Source organism: Trichosurus vulpecula, chromosome 2 (genome assembly GCF_011100635.1).
Source record: "Trichosurus vulpecula isolate mTriVul1 chromosome 2, mTriVul1.pri, whole genome shotgun sequence".
Taxonomy (NCBI): Eukaryota; Metazoa; Chordata; class Mammalia; order Diprotodontia; family Phalangeridae; genus Trichosurus; species Trichosurus vulpecula.
The window spans coordinates 316,302,471-316,325,095 of record NC_050574.1 but is presented as its reverse complement, the minus strand read 5'-3'; the positions used below and the strand labels follow the sequence as shown (position 1 = coordinate 316,325,095).

General features: G+C 36.8%; 1 protein-coding gene across 1 annotated transcript in view; it reads right to left on the bottom strand.

The window, feature by feature from the left end:
* FAM168B (family with sequence similarity 168 member B) overlaps window positions 1–22,625 on the bottom strand; it is a 60,255-nt gene that overhangs the window by 26,353 nt on the left and 11,277 nt on the right. Inside the window, exon 3 of the mRNA XM_036744211.1 lies at window positions 16,485–16,568. Within this exon, the coding sequence (XP_036600106.1) occupies window positions 16,485–16,568 (84 nt within the window). The remainder of the gene's footprint in view (window positions 1–16,484; window positions 16,569–22,625) is intronic.

The following is a 22,625-nucleotide window of genomic DNA, read 5'->3' as shown; positions in this document are numbered from 1 at the left end:
CTCATTATCTTGAAAAATCAAACCCTAAATGCTTTCAAAACCACGTCACTTCTAGCATGGTATTTTCTTTTCTTTTCTGTGTATCTGTTGTGGCCAGATATTTTGTCAGTCATCATTTCTGAAGTGACACTTCTACGTCCTCAATATAGCTTGCACATCAAGGACGGGGTTATACCCAATCTAAATGCTATGGTTCCACTATTATCAGTGACAAAAAGTGATTACTACCATAGAAACACTGGTGATCTATTTATTGTTGTTTTTTAAATCTCTTATACCCTTTCCCAGTTTAATATACAAATAGTCATGGAGTGATATGATTTATTTGTGTTCTATCTGGGTACCACACTGATGGTATGGAGAGCATCCAGAGGAAGGTATGAGCTCATGCCATGAGGAGACCAACCGAAGGAACTTGGAGTGTTTACCCCGGAAAAGAAATAGCATGGGGGAAATAATAGCTGTCTTCAAATATGTGAAATGCTGTCAAGTAGAAGAGGGACTTTGTTTTGTTCTGCTTGGCTTTAAAGGGAAAAACCTGAAGCTACTGGTGGAAGTTGGGAAGTCATTTAGGTTTGATGAGGAAAATTTCCCCAAAATCAAAGCTATGTAAAAGTGGAATGGATTGCCTCAGAGGTAATAGGTTTCTCCCCCCTCACTGGAAGTCTTCAAACACAGGCTAGATAATCATTTGAAAGAGATTCAATGGAATAGGTTAGGTACCCAAGACACAGGTCAGTGACTATAGTAATCTACTCTTTGATTAAACCCAGAGCCCAGCTTCTGGGATAAAACTCACTATTCCACAAAAACTGTTGGGAAAATTGGAAAATAGTATGGCAGAAACTGGGCATAGACCAATATCTTACACCATAAAATAAAGTCAGAATGAGTTCATGATTTAGATATAAAGGCTGATACTATAAGCAGTTTGGGAGAGCAAGGAATAGTTGACCTGTCAGATTTATGGAGAAGGGAAGAATTTATGACCAAACAAGAGACAGACATTCAACATTATGAAATGCAAAATAGATAATTTTGATTACATTAAATGGACAAGTTTTTGTACAAAGCCAATGCAACCAAGATTAGGAGAGAAGAAGAAAGCTGGGAAGGAATTTTTACAACCAGGGTCTCTGATAAAGGTCTCATCTCTAAAATATACAGGGAACTGAATCAAATTTATAAGAATACAAGTCATTCCCCAATTGAGAAATGGTCAAAGGATATGAACAGGCAGTTTTCAGAGGAAGAAATTAAAGAGATCTATAGGCATATGAAAAATGCTCTAAATCACTACTGATTAAAGAAATGCAAATCAAAACAACTCTTAGGTATCACATCTCTCCTGTCAAGATTGGCTAACATGACAAAACAGAAAAATTATAAATGCTGGAAAAGATGTGGGAAAACAGGAACACTGTTACATTGTTGGTGGAGTTGTAAACTCATCCAGCCATTCTGGAGAGCAATTTGGAACTATGCCCAAAGGGCTATAAAAATGTGCATATCCTTTGACCCAGCAATACCACTACTAGGGCTGTATCCCAAAGAGTTCATACAAGTGGGGAAAAGACCGTACAAAAACATTTATAGCAGCTCTTTTTGTGGTGGCAAAGAACTGCAAATCAAGGGGATGCCCATCAATTGGGACATGGCTAAACAAATTATGGTATATGAATGTAACGGAATACTATTATGCTTTAAGAAATGAGGACCAGACAGACTTCATAATAACCTGGAAAGACTTACATGATCTGATGCTGAGTGAGGGAAGCAGAACCAGGAGAACATTATACACACTTACAGACACATGGTATCTGTGATGACTAATTTTGATAGACTTGACTCTTCTCAGCAATGCAAGATTCTAAGACAGCTCCAAAAGACTCATGATGGAAAATGCTATCCACATTCAGAGAAAGAATTATGGAGTCTGAATGCAGACTGAGGCAAACTATTTGCTCTTTTTTTTTCTTTTTTGGTCTTGTTTCTTCTTTCTTATGGATCATTCCATTGGCTATAATTCTTCTTTACAACTTGACTATTGTGAAAATAAGTTTAATGTGAAGGTATATGTAGAACCTATATCAGATTTCATGCTGTCTTGGGGGGAAGGGGGGAGGTGGAAGGGGAAGAAAATTTGGAACTCAAAAACATGCAGAACTGAGTGTTGTAAACTACAAGTAAAAAAGAAATTAAAATAAAAGGAAAAAAGAAAATATTCCTCTATCAGCATCCAATGGTTAGTATTACAGAAAAATGAAAATGACAACATGTTATTTGCTGCTAATCATGTTCAATACCTTCTCTGTTCTTAAGGAAAGTATTCATGACATACAGGCATAAAGCTTATGAAAATTCCACAAGATTTTGTTCTCTCAGGGATCAATCACAAAACATTTTCCAACATATTCCTTACTTTAATCTTTGTAATAAAGCCACCAGATATCAATGTATATATGCTGTTTCAGTTTGGAGGATCTCCTTTCGTTCTTCACAGAATTTCCCTACCTCTTCATGCTCTCCAACAAATGGTACACATATTATGATTATCTAAAGAGTAGTTATTTTTCCTTATGGTTATCATCCACTGCAAGATGATCAAGTATCCCAAGAAATGATCTTTTTTTGCGGTCTCTGGATACAACTAACTCTTGTATTTCCCTATCCAAGGAGAAATTTATGAGGCTTCCTTCCATTTAGCTACAACTTCAGTCTTCTGTCTTCATTTACATGGAGAATGTCCTTCTTAATACAGTAGTTTTTATAGCAGTATCTCCATCTATTCACTAGACAAGTATCTCACACTTATAATATGAATACTTAGTGTGTGTGTATGTATGTGTGTGCGCGCGCACGTGCACATCTCCTGTATAAAAACTTTAACTCATACCACTTTCTGCCTTAGCAAATTTTATAAATTAAAAAATAATCAAACAATTAGTCTATTATTTTCAAGACGTACATTGCAGATCAACAAAGAAAGGGTAGGTCAACATCTTAAGTTTAAGAAAACTAAACTAAAACATAACTGATTTATCATACAACCACACAAAGTTTACCAAATTTTTCCCTTTTCCTTAACTATATTTTCCCTAAATTACCTAAAATTTACCTATGCCATGATAAATAATCCAGTAATTAATAATACCTCCTGCCAAAACAAATGTGCTAAAGGTTTACTAATAAGAAAAACGTGTATCTTTTAGCCTCAATTTTTAAATGAACTTTAATGAAAGCAACAAGTAAGGAAAACAGGAAAGCAGAATTCTAATATACAATTTAGCAGCCAGTGAATTTTGCTAGTGTAAATGTTTTATACTGAAAGTGACTGTAACAAAAACATTTTTATCTAAGTATATAAACATTCCTGAAAAGATGATGACTTTAGTTTGATTTGGTCCAACAGCAATGTATTTTCCAAATAATAGGTTTAAATTTCAATCTCTTTGGGCTAACTAGCTAATTAAAATAACAGTAAGACCACTGCTCTTCTAGATAGTCAACACTATGAGGTAAGGAATAGTGTCAAATTCAGCTCATATCCAGCAAATTCCTTGTACATAAAAGGTAATAGATATTTAAACATAAATTATGTTATTAAGAGTGCAAACTTCTAGAGACCTGTTTAATTGGTTAAAAAGCTTACATGTGGGGAGGAGGGGAATTATTTGTCACATTTAGTTGACAAGTTTAAAAAAAACAATTTTAAAAAAGAATTTGACCTCAAATGTAAATTTTCCTCAAAGCAAAAGCCACCACATTCACTTCAACCCATAAGAAAACACTTTGATAATAAAACTAATAAACCATTTACTACCTCAGCCACCATATACAGTATATTCAACCCACTTACCTGAAGACTAATTTTGCCTTTGTTATGCAGTTTTAAAGCCTAGCCTGTTTCATGCAAGGCAAATATTAATCCCCTTATACAACTCCTTTCCCTTCCCACCAGGAGCATATCTTATAAAATTTAAGTGTTAGAATTTAGTATTTGCTCAAGTAATCTCCTTTAATCTTTAGTTCCACATTGCTCCAGAAAATCAATTCTCTCTCACTAATGATTCTAAAAGCATTGAAAAAAAAACCAAGAACTTAAGAGTTCACAGAAATAAATATTAATTCCCTACAAGCTTAGCTTCTCCACCTAAAAATCAACACGTTTATTTCATATATATGTGTGTATGTATATACATAATACACACACACACACACACGCACACACACTCTTCCATACTTAAAGAATTTATCATCTCATCATTACTCCCTCCAATGATATAAATCACAAACCAGGTGTAATTTAGCAGATGGTTTTGGAGTAATGAACATTTCCAAGTTGAGCTTATTTGGTCATTGGACAACAGACTGTAAAGTCCAACCAATCAAGAAATATCATGAAAAATAATATATTCTTCCGAGATGCTGGCACTATAAGAGCCTAATTAAATTCCAAGGCCTTTTAAGTAATATTCTCCTTGTTTTTTCCTTATTCTTTCCTTCCAGAGCAGAATGAATGGTTCACATGTACTAAATTTAACTAACAATTATTAAGCATTAACTAAGTACAAGAAGGGAGACAGCATGGTGTAGAAAGACCTGGTTTCAGCTCTGGCCTTTGATTCTTAATGGCTATGGGACCTTGGGTAAATCTCTTAACCTTTCAGTGTACTTACATAATTCGCTAAGACTAAATTGCAAGACAGTTGTCAATCTACCTTGGTTGAGGGAGAAATTTACTCAGTGTTCAGATTTTTTTTTTTAAAGCAGAATAGATTGGATTGAACACTGGGGCTATGAAGATGAGTAACACACAGTTCTAGCCAGTATCTACACATAAGTAATTAGAATACAAAACAGAATAGGTTATGTGCAATAATAAGGAGTTTCTAACTGCTATGGAAAATTCAAAGAAAGGTCATTCTTTGGGGGAGTAATCCATATAGGAAAAAGTATCAACTACATAAATTAAAAATCATAGATCTATAATAGTTGGGTTTGGATTTTTTTATGGAAATTACCAAGTCACTTCTAAGTTTTGGTATCATTCCTTCCATGGGTCAACAAACCTGGAACAATTGCCTTTTGTCCTCATCCCAGACAACCAGCTTACCCCAGTGGGCTTCTTTTTATACTACATAAAATTTTTGAAAGAATGTTTACATCTATATGTAAAGGTATTCATGTATTATGTATTAGACTCAGTTTCCCTATTTCACCCAGGCCAGAAGTAGTCACTCATAGGCCTAACTCCACCGATGATCAGGACAGAAGCTTTGATGTGCTCCATTTCCAACATAGGCCAGACTGCTCCTACATAGGCAGATTTGCAGACCTCTATTTTCAGGGTCTCACTATACTGATGCTAGACTTAGTGTGGAAACCTTAGCCCTAATGAGGGTCAGAACTTCTGAGCTCAAGCAATCTACCAGCTTCAGCCTCTCCGTAGGGATGGGCCTTTACCACTACACATAGCATCAAATACATTCTAAAAAAAAAAACAACTTAGAAGAAAATCAGGAAATTAGGGGGGAAAATCTTTGTAAAAAGCTTCTCTGGTTAAGGTCTCATTTCTAAGATATACAGGGAAGTGATTCAAATCTCTAAGAATGAGCCATTCCCAGTGGTCAAAGAATATCAATAGGCAGTTCTCAGAGGAAGAAATCTATTCGTTGGCCATATAAAAAATTCTTTAAATCACTAATGATTATAGAAATTAAAACAAATTAAAATAATTCTGAGGTAGCACTTTACTCATCAGATTGGTAAAGTTGACAAAAATGGAAAACTACAAATGCTGGAGGAGCTATGGGAAAACAGGTGTATTAGTGCACTGTTGGTCAAACTATGAATTGGTCTAGACATTCTGAAAAGCAATTTGGAACTATGCCCAAAAAGCTATTAAACCATGTACGCCCTTTGACCCAGCAATACAACTATTAGGTCTGTACCATGAAGAAATGAAAGAAAGAGGAAAAAAGACCTATGCATACAAAATATTTATAGCAGTACTTTTTTTGACAGCCAAGAATGGGAACTGAGGGTGTGTGCATTAATTAAGGAATGGATGAAAAAATTATGTTATATGAAAGTGATAGAATATTTTCATAATGTAAGAAATGATGAAGGGAATGATGTAACAAAAATGCTACTTGCTGCTACTGTGGCTGTGTAAGGCCAATAACACCAGCACACAGAAGGGCTACTAGCATAGGTTCTTTGATCTGCATTTTTAAGAGAAGCAACTTTAAGGGGTTAACAATCTTACTTTAATTAAACATACATATATCATTCATTTACTTCAGGAGAAAAAGCACCCTGAATTTTGGAGAAAAGACAAACAGAAATTACAAGCAGAAATTATATAAAAAGAGCAAAATAACACAAATCAGCAGACAGGCTTCTAGCTGTCTGTCCAAGACATTATATACATAGTTACCAGAGAGAGAAGCACCAACATCTATCTCAAAGCCGGAGGGCTCCAATAGCTACCCAGAGTCTCATCTGATCGAATCACAACACACTCTTCCAGTGAGTGAGCCCCAAACAAAATGCCAACCTCAGAGTATATATACACTTCTTCAGGATCAGAGGGTGTCACAACCATGTGATTCATACCCATGTACCTAGGCCTTCCTGTGACTTAAGCAAGTCATCAAAGACTCCCAACTCAATCAAAGACTCTTTGAAACAAAGGTTAAGACTCAAAGGCACTTGATTGCCTTAGTGCTGAGAAGCACTCCAAAACAAAAGACAAGAGAAAGTCCCACTTTGCCTGCCATTACAGATGATTTTGGGAAAATCTGTATGAATTGATAAAAAATTAAGTAAGCAGAACCAGAAGAACAATTTATAACAACAACACAGCAGAGACAGAAAACCCCAAAAGTCTTAGAAAGTCTGATCAACCAATGATATACCACAGTTCCAAAGGATTCATGATGAAATATGCTATTAACCTCCAGATATAGAACTGATAGACTCAGAGTACAGACTGAAGCATGTTTTCTTTTCTTTTGGGAAGGGGGAAGGGGGAACAGAGGTTATGCAGGAATTTGTTTTACTTGACTAAATATATTTTTAACAGGTTTTGTTTTTCTTGCTTTCCCAGTGGATATGAGGGAGAGAAATTGGAACTAAAAAAAAAATGAATTTAAAATGTTTTTGCTTGGGAGCCAAGATGGCGGCTGGTAAGCAGGGAATAGTGTGAGCTCCGTACGGAGACCCTCCAAAAACTTATAAAAAATGGCTCTGAACCAATTCTAGAACGGCAGAACACACAAACCGGCAGAGGGAAGCAGGACTCCAGCCCAGGACAGCCTGGATGGTCTCTGGGTGAGGTCTATCCCACACGGAGCTCGGAGCTGGGAGCTGGGAACAGAGTGCAGCAGAGGCCAGCCTGAGCAGCATGGACCATCCCAGAAGCCGGGCGGAGGGGGCCCTAGCGCCCTGAATCAGTGAGCTGCGGCAGTTAAGAGACTTCTCAACCCAGAAACACCAAAGACTGCAGAGAAGGTTAGTGGGAAAAGCTGCGGGAGTGGAAGGAGTTCGCGGTTCGGCTTCCAGCCCCGGGGGCAGCAGAGGTGGGGCAGCTACAGCTGTTGTTACTTCCAGCTCCAGGCCCACCTGGTGGGAGGATCAGAGCAGGGGTGCACAGCCTGCCGAAGATCTAAGCCCAGTTCAGGCTGGGGGTTCTTGGGGAAGGAGCAGTGCTGGTGTGGCAGAGCTAGCACCTCCCCCCCAAACGTGGAACATAGAACTCTGTAATCTACAAGCAGTCATACCCCACTGAAAAACTCAAGGGTCAAGTTAGTTGGCTGGGAATATGGCCAGGCAGCGAAAACGCACCCAGATTCAGTCTCAGACTTTGCATTCTTTCTTTGCTGACAAAGAAGACCAAAACATACAGACAGAAGAAATTAATAAAGTCAAAGAGCCTACAACAGAAACGTCCAAGAAAACGTTGAACTGGTCCCAGGCCATGGAAGAGCTCAAAAAGGATTTGGAAAAGCAAGTTAGAGAAGTTCAGGAAAAATTGGGCAAAGAAATGAGAAGGATGCAAGAAAATCATGAAAAACAAGTCAATGACTTGCTAAAGGAGACCCAAAAAAATACTGAAAAATACACTGAAGAAAACAACACCTTAAAAAACAGACTAACTCAAATGGCAAAAGAGCTCCAAAAAGCCAATGAGGAGAAGAATGCCTTGAAAGGCAGAATTAGCCAAATAGAAAAGGAGGTCCAAAAGACCACTGAAGAAAATACTACTTTAAAAATTAGATTGGAGCAAGTGGAAGCTAGTGACTTTATGAGAAATCAGGATATTATAAAACAGAACCAGAGGAATGAAAAAATGGAAGACAATGTGAAATATCTCATTGGAAAAACCACTGACCTGGAAAATAGATCCAGGAGAGATAATTTAAAAATTATTGGACTACCTGAAAGCCATGATCAAAAAAAGAGCCTAGATACCATCTTTCAAGAAATTATCAAGGAGAACTACCCTGATATTCTAGAGCCACAGGGCAAAATAGAAATTGAAAGAATCCATCGATCACCTCCTCAAATAGATCCCAAAAAGAGATCTCCTAGGAATATTGTCACCAAATTCCAGAGCTCCCAGATCAAGGAGAAAATACTGCAAGCAGCCAGAAAGAAACAATTTGAGTATTGTGGAAACCCAATCAGAATAACCCAAGATCTGGCAGCTTCTACATTAAGAGATCGAAGGGCTTGGAATGCGATATTCCGGAGGTCAATGGAGCTAGGATTAAAACCTAGAATCACCTACCCAGCAAAACTGAGTATCGTGCTCCAAGGCAAAATATGGATTTTCAATAAAATAGAGGACTTTCAAGCTTTCTCAGTGAAAAGACCAGAACTGAATAGAAAATTTGACTTTCAAACACAAGAATCAAGAGAAGCATGAAAAGGTAATCAAGAAACAGAACAAGAAAAAGAAATAGCAAGGGACTTACTAAAGTTGAACTGTTTAGTTTACATTCCTACATGGAAAGATGATGTGTATGATTCATGAGACCTCAGTATTAGGGTAGTTGAAGGGAATATGCATATATATGTATATATATGTTTATGTATATATATGTGAATGTGTATGTATATATCTATGTGTATATGTATGTATGTGTATGTATGTATATATGTATGTGTGTGTGTATATATATATATATGTAAAAGAGAGAGAGTAGACACAGGGTGAGTTGAAGATGAAGGGAAGATATCTAAAAGAAATAAAATGAAATTAAGGGATGAGAGAGCAACATACTGAGAGAGGGAGATAGGGAAAGATGGAATGGGGTGGATTATCTCGCATAAAGGTGGCAAGAGGAAGCAGCTCTGTGGGAGGAGGGGAGAGGGCAGGTGAGGGGGGAATGAGTGAACCTTGCTCTCATCAGATTTGGCCTGAAGAGGGAATACCATACATACTCAGTTGGGTATCTTACCCCACAGGAAAGAAGAGGGAAGAAGATAAAAAAAAAATAAAATAAAGGGGGGGGGGATGATGGAGGGGAGGGCAGATGGGGGTGGAGGTAATCAAAACAAACACTTTGGAAAGGGGACAGGGTCAAGGGAGAAAATTCAATAAAGCGGGATGGATTGGGAAGGAGCAAAATGTAGTTAGCCTTTCACAACATGAGTATTGTGGAAGGGTTATACATAATGATACACGTGTGGCCTAGGTTGAATTGCTCGACTTCTTAAGGAGGGTGGGTGGGAAGGGAAGAGGGGAGAGAATTTGGAACTCAAAGTTTTAAAAACAGATGTTCAAAAAAAAAAAAAAGTTTTTGCATGCAACTAAAAAATAAGATACACAGGCAATGGGGCGTAGAAATTTATCTTGCCCTACAAGAAAGGAAGGGAAAAGGGGATGAGAGGGGAGGGGGGGTGATAGAGGCTGAGGGCTGACTGGGGAACAAGGCAACCAGAATATATGCCATCTTGGAGTGGGGGGAGGGTAGAAATGGGGAGAAAATTTGTAATCCAAACTGTTGTGAAAATCAATGCTGAAAACCAAATATGGTAAATAAATAAATTTAAATTAAAAAAAAAAATTGTATGAACCCCCCCAAAGCATAAAAAGCTGTAATTTCTTATCTGATCTAGATAGAAAATCTATGAAAGGTTGTGAGGATTCCTCACACTCCTGAATTGGTGTATGGATAGTTTTAATTTTTAGACGAAGCCTTATATTCATGAATAATATAAACAAACCAAAGACCAGAAAAAAAAAAAAACCTAGAATCACCTACCCAGCAAAACTGAGAATCATGTTCCAAGGCAAAATATGGATTTTCAATAAAATAGAGGACTTTCAAGCTTTCTCAGTGAAAAGACCAGAACTGAATAGAAAATTTGACTTTCAAACACAAGAATCAAGAAACGGAAAGAAATTGCAAAGGACTTACTAAAGTTGAACTGTTTTGTTTACATTCCTACATGGAAAAATGACGTGTATGATTCATGAGACCTCAGTATTAGGGTAGCTGAAGGGAATATGCATATATATATATATATATATATATATATATATATATATATATATATATATATATATATATATATATATATATGTGAATGTGTATGTATGTATGTATCTATGTGTATGTATATGCATGTGTATGTATGTATATATATATGTGTGTGTGTTTTTATATATATATGTGTATATATATATGTAAAAGAGAGAGAGCAGACACAGGGTGAGTTGAAGATGAAGGGAAGATATCTAAAAGAAATAAAATGAAATTAAGGGATGAGAGAGCAACATACTGAGAGAGGGAGATAGGGAGAGATAGAATGGGGTGGATTATCTCGCATAAAGGTGGCAAGAAGAAGCAGTTCTGTGGGAGGAGGGGAGAGGGCAGGTGAGGGGGGAATGAGTGAACCTTGCTCTCATCAGATTTGGCCTGAGGAGGGAATACCATACATACTCAGTTGGGTATCTTACCCCACAGGAAAGAAGAGGGAGGAAGATAAAAAAAAATAAAAGAGGGGGGGATGATGGAGGGGAGGGCAGATGGGGGTGGAGGTAATCAAAACAAACACTTTGGAAAGGGGACAGGGTCAAGGGAGAAAATTCAATAAAGCGGGATGGGTTGGGAAGGAGCAAAATGTAGTTTCAACATGGTGGAAGGGTTATACATAATGATACATGCGTGGTCTAGGTTGAAGTGCTCGACTTCTTGGGGAGGGTGGGTGGGAAGGTAAGAGGGGAGAGAATTTGGAACTCAAAGTTTTAAAAACAGATGTTCAAAAACAAAAAAAGTTTTTGCATGCAACTAAAAAATAAGATACACAGGCAATGGGGCGTAGAAATTTATCTTGCCCTACAAGAAAGGAAGGGAAAAGAGGATGAGAGGGGAGGAGGGTGATAGAGGGGAGGGCTGACTGGGGAACTGGGCAACCAGAATATATGCCATCTTGGAGTGGGGGGGGAGGGGAGAAATGGGGAGAAAATTTGTAATTCAAACTGTTGTGAAAATCAATGCTGAAAACCAAATATGGTAAATAAATAAATTTAAATAATAAAAAAAATGTTTTTACTTGAGACAGTTACATTTTTTATATATACTAACGTGTCATGGGCAAATAATTATATGACCTCTTTTATTTACAGTTAATCCTCCTAATATCTTTTTCTTGTCTTTGTACAATCGCTACAATTTCTACTACTACGTCAAATAAAAGTGGCAAGAATGGGCAAGCTTGCTTTATCCATTTCTAAGTGCGAATTCTTCTTTTGACCAATAAATACATATTATGCTGGTTCCTTTTATTTTTTGTATTATACTGAGGAAAAATCTCTCTATGACTACTTTTTAAAGTGGTGGGTTTTTTTTTTTTAAATCACAAATGGGAGTAGGGAATTAGGACAGGTTCCTAGGGCTCTAAGTGAAGTCATGTTAGGCTGTTAACCAAAAAAAAAAAGTTAACTAGTTAGGAACTGTTTAGGAAGCTTGTAAACCACCTGGGCTGATGACTATACAGATTGGAGTAGGGCTTCTTAATCTGGAATCCATGAATGTGCTTTTTAAAAAAATAATTTAGTAACTATACTTCAATATAGTTGTTTCCTTTGTAATTCTGTATTTTATTTTTACGCAATTAAAACATTATTCTGTGAAGAGGGACATGGTATCATCAGATTGTCAAAGGATGTGAGAGAAGCATGTCACAACAAAAGGTAATAGTCTTGTTTTAAAGGCTTTTTTATTACCTAAACTTTACTAGTTATTTCTTTAAGTATTCTTTTCCTTGAAAATAAATGTCTTTAGAAAAAAGCACATGTCACAAGACGCAGTAGTCATCAACTATGGCAATCTATTCTTTGATAAACCTAAAGAATCCAGTTTCTGGGATAAGAATTTCACAAAAACTGCTGGGAAAATTGGAAAATGGTAGGACAGAAACTGGGCACAGACCAGTATCTTACACCATATACCAAAATAAAGTCAAAATGGAATAGTTTACCTATCAGATTTATGGGAAAGGAAAGAATTCATGACCCAACAAGAGATATAGAGCATTACAAAATGCAAAATGGATAATTTTGATTATGTTAAATTGAAAAGTTTTGTGTATGAAAAAAGCCAACACAACAAAGATTAGGAGCGAAGCAGAAAACTGGGAGAAAATCTTTACAACCAGTATCTCTGATAAAGACTTCATATCTAAAATACACAGGGAAATGAATCAAATTTATAGGAATACAAGTCATTCCCCAGTTGAGAAATGGTCAAAGGATATGAACAGGCAGTTTTCAGAGGAAGAAATTAAAGATATCTATAGGCATATGAAAAAATGCTCAAAATCACTATTGATTAGAGAAATGCAAATCAAAACCACTCTTAGGTACCATATCTCTCCTGTCAGATTTAACATGAAAAACAGGAAAATTATAAATGCTGGAGAGGATGTGGGAAAATTGGAACCCTGTTACATTGTTGATGGAGCTGTGAACTGATCCAGCCATTCTGGAGAGCAATTTGGAACTATGCCCAAAGGACACAAGTGGGAAAGGGAACCATATGTACAAAACTATTTATAGCAGCTCTTTTTGTGGCAGCAAAGAATTGGAAATCAAGGGGATGCCCATCAATTGAGGAATGGCTAAACAAGTTGTGGTATATGAATGTAATGGAATACTATTGTACTATAAGAAATGGGGAAGATACGGACTTCATAATAATCTGGAAAGACCTATATCATATGATGCTGAGTGAGAGGGGCAGAACCAGGAGTACGTTGTACACAACCACACACACACACACACACACACACACACACACACGGGGGGAGAGAGAGAGAGAGACAGAGAGAGAGAGAGAGAGAGAAATTCTGTGATGATTAACTTTGATAAACTTGGCTCTTCTCAGCAATACACGGTTCAAAGACAACTCCAAAGGACTCATGATAGAGAGAGCTATCTACACCCAGAGAAAGAACTATGGAGTCTGAATGCAGGTTGAGGCAAACTATTTGCTCTCTTTTTTTTCGGTTTTGTTTCTTCTTTCTCATGATTCCTTTCATTGGTCAGAATTCTTCTTTACAACTTGACTAGTGTGTAAATAAGTTTAATGTGAAGGATTATGTAGAAGATATATCAGATTCCATGCTGTCTTGAGGGGAAGGGGGAAGGGGAGGGTGGGGAAGAAAATCAGAAACTCAAAAACACGTAGAACTGAGTGCTGTAAACTAAAAATAAAAAAATCTTAATTTAAAAAAAAAAAAGCACATGTAATATATGGCATGTGACAGGGAATGAACCTAGATTCACTAAGGTCAGACACTTTTTGAGATGTTCATGACCAAAAGAGTTTTAACTGACTCACATGCTTTGAGGAAAACATAGGCCAAATGAACTTGGTCCTCTGGAGTCAGTTGAAAAAAGGAAGTGATTCCCAAAAATTAAAGTTGACAAAGGATTGTGAACCAAGGTGGAACTGTTTTATATAAAAATTAAAATTGTGTACTGCATGAAGCTAAAAGATTTGTTCCTAATACAATGCAAGACAAATTTAGGATACAAAAAAGATCTTGATAACCTAGAATGACACAATGATCCTAATAAGATAAAATTTGATATAAGCCCTAAATAAGCACAATTACAGAATAAAAAGAGATTACTAGAGAGAATACCAAGTGAAAATGATAATGGAAGTTTTAATACACTACATACTCAAAAGCAGTCAGGAAGATGATGGCGGCAGCCAAAAAAGGCAACGTACTCTTAGACTATATTAACAAGAGGATTGATATCCTTGCTGTATCTGCCACTAATTAAATCCCACCTGAAATATTGTGCCTAATGCTGGGCATCACATTCTCAAAGCTGAAACATGATCAGAAGAGGACAACCAGGATGAGGAAAAATCCAAAATCATGGCATATTAAGGAGCAATAGAAAGAACTAGGGGTATTTAGCCCAGAAAAAAAACATTGAGGAAAAGGAAAGTAATTTTAACCATCTAAAGGATTGCCATGTAGAATGATTAAAATTCTGCAGTCTCCTATAATGTAGAACTGGGAGCAATGGGAAGATAAATAGATCCTCTATTTATCTGTTATCTATCAACATAGACTATATGTAACAAACTAAGCCAGAAAATGTTGACAAAGATAGATGACAGCTATTCAAAGCTATTTAACTATATTGTACATATACAAATACGTATACACACTCAGACATACATATATAACACATATGTGTGTATGTATAGCTAGACATTGACCTCTAGCTATATGTCTATATGTATATATCAAGATATTAACTATATGTATAAATATAGACATAAATATAGAATAGATATAGATATGATTCATTCCTATCTTGATTCCTGAATTATGGTTCATATGTTTTCAAAATCACATACTAATGCTTTCAAGAACAAAAAGTCCAAGTGGCTGTCTGTATCTTCTCCACCAGGAACATGAAGTAGGAAGATCCTATGCCTTCAGGGCCATAGAGGCACAGAGCAGCTAGTTGTTTACTCTTCCCCATGGAACTGAAGCTCTATTCTATCCCCTTTTAGATGGCTCTCCTTCAACTCCTCTGTCAAGAGTGTCTGCTATTTGCAGGCCAACTGCTGATATGTTATCCTTTTTCCTGATTTTCTTCCTCCTTTCCCACCTTTATTTCACTTCCAATACCCTACTTAGGGCCTTAGAACACATAAATCTCTGCCCTCAGAGTGTACACAACTTAGTTTCAGAGACAATACAAATACACTAAGGCTGGAAAGGTAGGTGAGGATCAGGCAGTGGAAGGAGATTTGAATGCAAGGGCAGAATATCTTAGGCATGTTAATTTGGTGACAGCGTTGAAGATGGATTGGTGGAGAAATACCTGGAGGCAAGGAGACCAACTAGGGGACTACTGTACTAGTCCAGATGATAAGATAAAAGTCTGAGTTACGTGGTAGTGGTAAAAATGGGAGGGGAGAGATGTGAGAGACAGCATAAAGAAAGAACCAACAGGACATGGAGACTGATGGACCATAAAGAGGCAAAGGAGAAGGCTTCTCTTGACTTTCCTCCTGGGGAAAGAAGGTGATCTCTTCCATCCCAATAATCAAGAAGTAGCTGGGATCAAAATCAATCCACTAACAAGCATGTGTAAAGGCATCTATTATTTTGCTGGGTATTGTGCTAAGTGGTATGGACACAGACAAAAGTGTAACATCCTCAAGAAGCTTTCATTATAACAGGGGAAACATTCCCAGACAGGTGGTAAATGACATAGCTGAGTTGTCTGTTTGTTTTTTAAGCTGGACAGACGAAATCCATTTTAGTTAAACAGGGAGAAAATGCACATGTGACAACGAAAGTCTCATATTCAGTAATGCCTTTGTAAAATGCTGTACTCAAGAAGGTACAAAAAGTGCAAAAGTCTTCAGTTACAACACAAAATTTCTAAAATCTGAAACATTTTCAAAACAGAGAAAAGATATGAAAAATAAAACTTTATATTCAAAACCAACTTCTTTTAAAACAGACACAAGCTCCTCCAACACAAGTGTCAAAGGGCAACAGTTTACACATGTTCAATGTTAGAACTGCTGGTCCTGGAGTGAGAAAGAGCAGAGTTCAAGTCTGGCCTCAGATACTTACTAGCTGTGTGATCCTGAACAAGTTACTGTCTACCTCAGTTTCCTCAACTGTAAAACGAGGATGATGACAGTACTTACTTCTCAGGGTTGTTAAGAAAATGAGGTATCTGGTAAAGCATTTTGCAAACCTAAAAAATCTGCCTCTGTCTCACTCTCTCTGTATATGCTAAATAGCTAATGCTGTTCCTAGTTACTAGATTGAAGCTTGTTAACAAGTCAACATTAGGAACATCTGAACTCTACTTTTATATTAACTTCTCAAAATTTCCCAATCTCTCAAATCTCTTTCTCTTATGTTATGACACATATTACTTAAAATTGTTAACTGCAATTCATCTATATGCATACCTGTTTGGAAGGTAGGATTTGCTCCAGGGTACATATTAGGGGAATAGGCAGGAGCAGCCGCTGCATAGCCCATTGGGAAGCCAGCTGAGGGGAAAAAAAAAATTTCCAAGGTTATTCTATGAAATAATAATACTTTTACAACTTAGCTTGCCACAAGTACTTAAAAGAATATTAAGATTCACAACCAAAATGCCTGACTCACTTGTAAAGTCAGCACAATAGAATATGCTAGCAGACATTGTCTCCTGCTGTCCTTTTTCAAAATTGTAATGGACCATGTTCAGAGTGATGTCTGAAAGCCATTAAATACATATAACTTTTGAAGAAATGAGAGATGGTATGGTATAGTGGACACAGAACTGGCTTTCAGGGATAGAAGACCTAGGTTCAGGTCCTGCCTCTACCATCTAATACCATGTGAATTGATGCAATTCATGTAACCTCTCAATGTCCAGACAAAATTCTTCTTGAAGATTTTAAGGTGCAAAGAAGGGACCACAGGTCTAGTCAACTTCTGAAGACTATAGCATAACACTAAAGGTATCTCTCAAGGTCAACTAAAAAGGGTTTTGGTGGTTCAGCAAGCTCCAAATCTACCTAACTGTAATATCATCCAAACAAATTTAACCAACTTAGCAACAAAACTGTGAAAGACACTGTCAAATAACTTGATGAATAAAGGTTATTTCTGTATATAGCATCTTGGTACACCAATCAAAAAGTGAAAATAGGATTAGCTTTTAGATGACTTTAATTTTTCATTCAGATAACATTATATTCACATTATTTTCTACAATACTCACAAGCTATATGTTTAATAATACTTTCTGGATTTTTACTGCAGAGCAACAAAAATTTAAGGGTTTGGGTTTCTATTGTTCACCCTCTTTCCCGTTTTAACAACTGCAATGAACATTTGTCAATCTCCAGCCTTCAGGCAACATTTTCTTTCTTCAATTTCTCAAATATGTTTTATAGCAGTCCTAAAATCACTATTCTTTGTTACTTTTAGTTAAAAATAATTAGACTTAGGAGACCTGAATTCTTGTTTGAGGTTATTCTACTGTTACCAATTAGATCATTTTTCCTTGATGAAGAAAATTCAAGTTAGAACATTTATTAAGCACCTATTTTATGTAAGACACCTCTTGAAGCAATGGATAGAGTAAGATACAGTCCTTGACCTAAATATTTTAATAATAAAGTAAGAAGAGGTAAAACATGAATAATTATGAGAATATTTCCATATTAGGAGGAGATGATTCAAGAAAGGGGGGAACAATGCTGGCTCTGCCATTTACTACCTGTGTGACCTTGGTAAAGTCACTCTCTCTCTCTGGTCCTCCCTCAAGTTTCTTCATCTGTAAAATGAGTGAGTTCGACAAGACAACCTCTAGGCTTCCTTGAAATCAATGATCCAATGAGAACATTCAAGGTATTGGGTGAGAACAAAAGCAAAAAAGGGAATGTCAAGTTCAGAAATCCAATTGGAAGGGCTGTAGAACACACACACACACACACACACACACAGTGTGAGACTGCTAGAAAGGTGAAATCAAAACAAGTTTTTAGAGGATCTTGAATGCCCCCCAAAAGGAAGTTAGACAGGGATATCAATTAGAAAACTACTATAATAATAGATGAAATACAGTAATTATAATAATTAACCATACCACATTAACACAGTGCTTAAAGCTATTTTTTTTAAAACTAAACTATTCTGTGAAGTAGTATAAATACTACTATCCCTATTTTTCAGATGGAGAAACTGAGACTCAAAGATATCATGACTTCATGGTAATGTAGCTAGTAAAATTTCAGTTGATGCCAGAACATGAACTCAGTCTCCTGACTCTAAGCCCAGTATGCATGTCTGATTTGGAGTAAAGGCAACAGAAATGTAGCAAGATGTGGATTTGGAAAATATCTCAGAGGTAGGATCAATAGATGTGGCAACAAACTGGGCAGCTAGGTAGCAAAGTGGCTAGAGCACTAGGTCCATTCAAGAAGACCTGAGTTCAAATCAAGCCCCAGACAATTACTAGCTGTGTAACCCGGGGGACAAGTTACTTAACCTCTGTCTTCTCAGTTTCCTCAACTGTAAAATGGGGATCATACCAGCCTCTGCCTCCCAGAGTTATGGCATAAAGGAGGCGTTATATAAATCCTGTCAATTAGTATTATCATCATCATCATCATCATTCAGCTGGATATGAACTACAGCGAAATGGGAAGATTTTTCAAGCTTGGATAACAAAGAGAATGGTGAAACTATTAACAGATGATGAAAGTAAAATAGCTAAATAGTTTGCCTTCATTTATCATCCTTTCTCACTATGTCACCTGCCCCAATCAGTAAGCCTATCACTCCTCTCTTTTTCTTAAGCCCAAATATAACATGTACAAGTCTTTTTTTTTTGAGGTCATCAGCAGTTTTTTGTCACTTCCATAGGGCTTTAGCCTCCCTGAATCTCTTCTTTCTTGTTCATACCACTTTTCTGCATTTGTCCTTTTCATATACCCCATGTATAATTTTCATGTAGCCCCCACTTTCTTAAAATGGCTCCCTCCCCCTTTAGTCTCTTGTCAAGATTTTATATAGTGGTAAAGTTGAAATTTCATTATTTAGACTTTCACCCCTTATGTTGTATTTCCTTTTAAAATCTCTAGCTATAAGATTATATATATTTTTTCTCCCTATTTTTTGGAATCTGTTTTAGTAAAGTTTAGGTACATATCCAAGTTAAGTTTAACATTCCCTTCCTTGGCTATTACAAACTTTAAAGTAAATTACTTTCTTACCAAAGCACCTGCCAGTACTACATCACTAACCCAATTCTTCTTAATCTCAATTAAATCTAAAATAACAGTTCCTTTCTTTGCCTTCTCTACCGTCTTGGAGATGGAAGATGCAATCAGACAAGTTAATAATTTATCAGATACTCTGCTTTTAGAAGAGTAGGATTTACAACAAGTCTACGTGACGTCTTCCGTTACTAAAATCTTGCCCTGGTGCCAGTTTGGTAATTTGCATTAGGAAAGTATCAACCACATCCCTATTTGGTTAGGCAATTTATAATATAAACCTATATAATAACATGTTTATTTCTTTTATCCTCACTCAAATGCTTTCCAATATCTCTACACACTTTTAGAATCACTTTATATAGGGGAAGCAGGGTATTAGAGTGTAAGAAGAGCCAGAAGATTTGAGCTGAGTTTCAACTCAGCTACTTACTAGGTATATGATCTTGAGCAAATCACTTAAACTATCCCTGTGTATCAATTTTCTTATCTGTAAGGTAGGGATGATAATATTTATAAAAATCTACGTAACAAGGTAATTGTAAGGATGAAATGATACATAGACCATTTTGTAAATCATAACATATTCTATGAATTATCATCATAATCATCTTCATCTTTATTCAGTGCTTTTCCCCTTTCCACTTCACAGAATTATAGCATTTCAGAATTTAAAGGCACCTCAGCACTATGTCACCCAACTTACATTTGAACAAGAACTCTCTCTACTGGTCATTCAGCCTTTACCCAGGGACTGCAACTAAGGGAGAGAATCTACTACTGATCAACAAAGTCCATTCCACTTTGAGATAGCTGTAAGTGATAACGTTTTCCCTTATATCAAGCCAGAATTTGCCTCTTTGCCATACCTACCCACTGGTCCTTGTTTTGCCTTTTGGAGCCAAACAGAATACCAATCCATCTTTAATGTGTCAGCCCTTCAATTATTTATGTCCTCCCTTCCTTAAGGCCTCTCTTCTGAAAACTAACAATCCCTAGTTGTTTCACTTAATCTTCATGTGGAAAGAACTTGAGGCTGTTAAGCCTCCTAGCTACCTGCCTCTATAATATACTTTCAAGTTTGCCAGTGTTTTTTCCAAAATGTGGTACTCACAACCTATCAAGTATTCATAAAGTGCTTACTATATATGTGCCAGACACTATTCTAAGTATTGAGGACAAGAAAAAAGCACAAACAATCCTTGCATGCAAGGGGTTTACTTTTTAATAAGAAAAAGGTGGGGAGGAGAGGAGAACAAGAGGTTGGATGTGAGATAAACCTAAAAGGGAAGGCACTAGCAACTCAGGGAACCAGGAAACTCCTACGGAAGATTCCTGATGGAAGCTTGGGATAGTCTATTACTGTCAAGCATAGTACTCACCAACAGTAACAGACAAGTTTGGAAGAGATGTGGGTTTGGGGGGAGGCAATGAGTTTTGTTTTGAGAATGTTGAGTTCAAGACTGGTTCAAAATGTCCACTAGGTAGTTGTTGATGTGGGAATGAAATGGAACCCAGAAGAAAGTCTCAGACTGGACATATGGATTTAAGGACCACATAGACAGAAAATAATGGAACCTATGGGTGCTGATAAGATCAACAATTAAGAAAGTAAAGAAAGAAAAGAGAAAAGGGCCCAGGTCAAAGTCCCAAGGGACAGTTAGTGGGCGTGACTTGGATGAAGACCCAGCAAAGAAGACTGTGAAGAAGTCAGACAGACATGAAAACCAAGAGAGAGTGGTGTACTGGAAACTCAAAGGGAAAATATCTAGGAGGGAAAAGTGGTCAACAGTGCCAAACGCAACCCCACATTCCAGGAGTGGTCTCACCAGGGCAGACTACATTGGAATTATCATCTCCTTATAACTCTCTTAATGCAGCCTAAGATTACATTTGTTTTCTTGGCTGCAGTATTAGAATGCTGATTCATATTGAGCTAGGATATTCTTTAGGCAAATTGTTGTCAAGTCATGCCAACCCATCTTATACTTGTGAAATTGAGTTTTTTAAACCCAAGTGTGTATTTATCATTATTAAGCTTCATTTTATTCAATTTTGCCCAATGTTCCAGCCTGCCAAAGTCTTTCTGAATACTGGCTTTCATTTAGGGTGTTAGCTATTACCTCCTAGCTTTGTGTCATTTGCAAATGTGATAATCATATTATCCATGACTAAATCTAAGTCAATGATAAAAATATTACACAGGAAAAAACCAAGTACAGATCCTTGGGGCATTCTATTTAATATCTCCTTCCATGCTGACAATGAATCATTAATGGCTACTCTTTGTAGCCAGCCATTCAACCAGTTTTGAATCCATCTAATAGCAGAAACCCCTACATATGGAGCCAGACCTGGTTCCAAAAACCAGCTCTGCTACTTTCTACATGTTCTGCCTTAGGTAAGCCCCTACAACTCTCTGGACATACCTCTGTTTCCTCATCTGCATCAGAAGATGAGTGAGATGACCTCTGAAGTCCCTCAAACTCTGGATGTATGATCCATTTACTATCCATCTTTTCCGTAAGAATAGCATGAGACACTGTGAAATGCTTCATTAAAAATCTAATACACCATATCTACTTCTCAGATCTATAAATTTAGTAACCATGTCAATAGAAAAAATAAGGTTAATTTGGCACAACTTGTTCCTGAGGAAACTATGCTGTTAAATCTGTTTCTTTTCAACAAGGTATACCATTCTACTGCCAGAATCTAAGTCATGAGGCTCATACCACCAAGTTTTACTAATAGCTGAGATTTTATTTACCTTTTTGTTCAAGTTCACTTTGCTTTATTAGCCATATTTTGTACACTGGTATATACCTATTTGAGAACATAAGTATCATTCTAGAGTCATTTTTACTTAAAAATTATTAGGTACTGCACCTCAGCAATACAGTTTCTATGTTGCAAGAAGTCCTCCACAAGATTTGATTTTAAATAGTTTATCTAAATGCTTTTTTCTCTTCCTCTCTAAATTCACTTTAAAGTCCTCTTGAATCAATATATCTCTGGCCAAATACATTTTTCTCCAATCTCTGTAAGGTCCATTCTCTCTCTTGCCAGAATCCAAATGCACTGACATTATAGGTTTTGATGCAGGAATTCAACTTATGGTCTGATATCATCTATGTAATCAACTATGCATTTCCTAAAATTGCCTGTATTTCCCAAAGTCTTGATCACCAAATCGAAGAGATGAAATCATCCATGTGAGCCTGCATACTTTTCAATTTCTTACTTAAAATTTTCACCTTACTAGAGATGCACTCCAAAGCTCTACAATCATTCTCCTCTATGTCAATCATCAGAATTTATCAACTACCATTATGA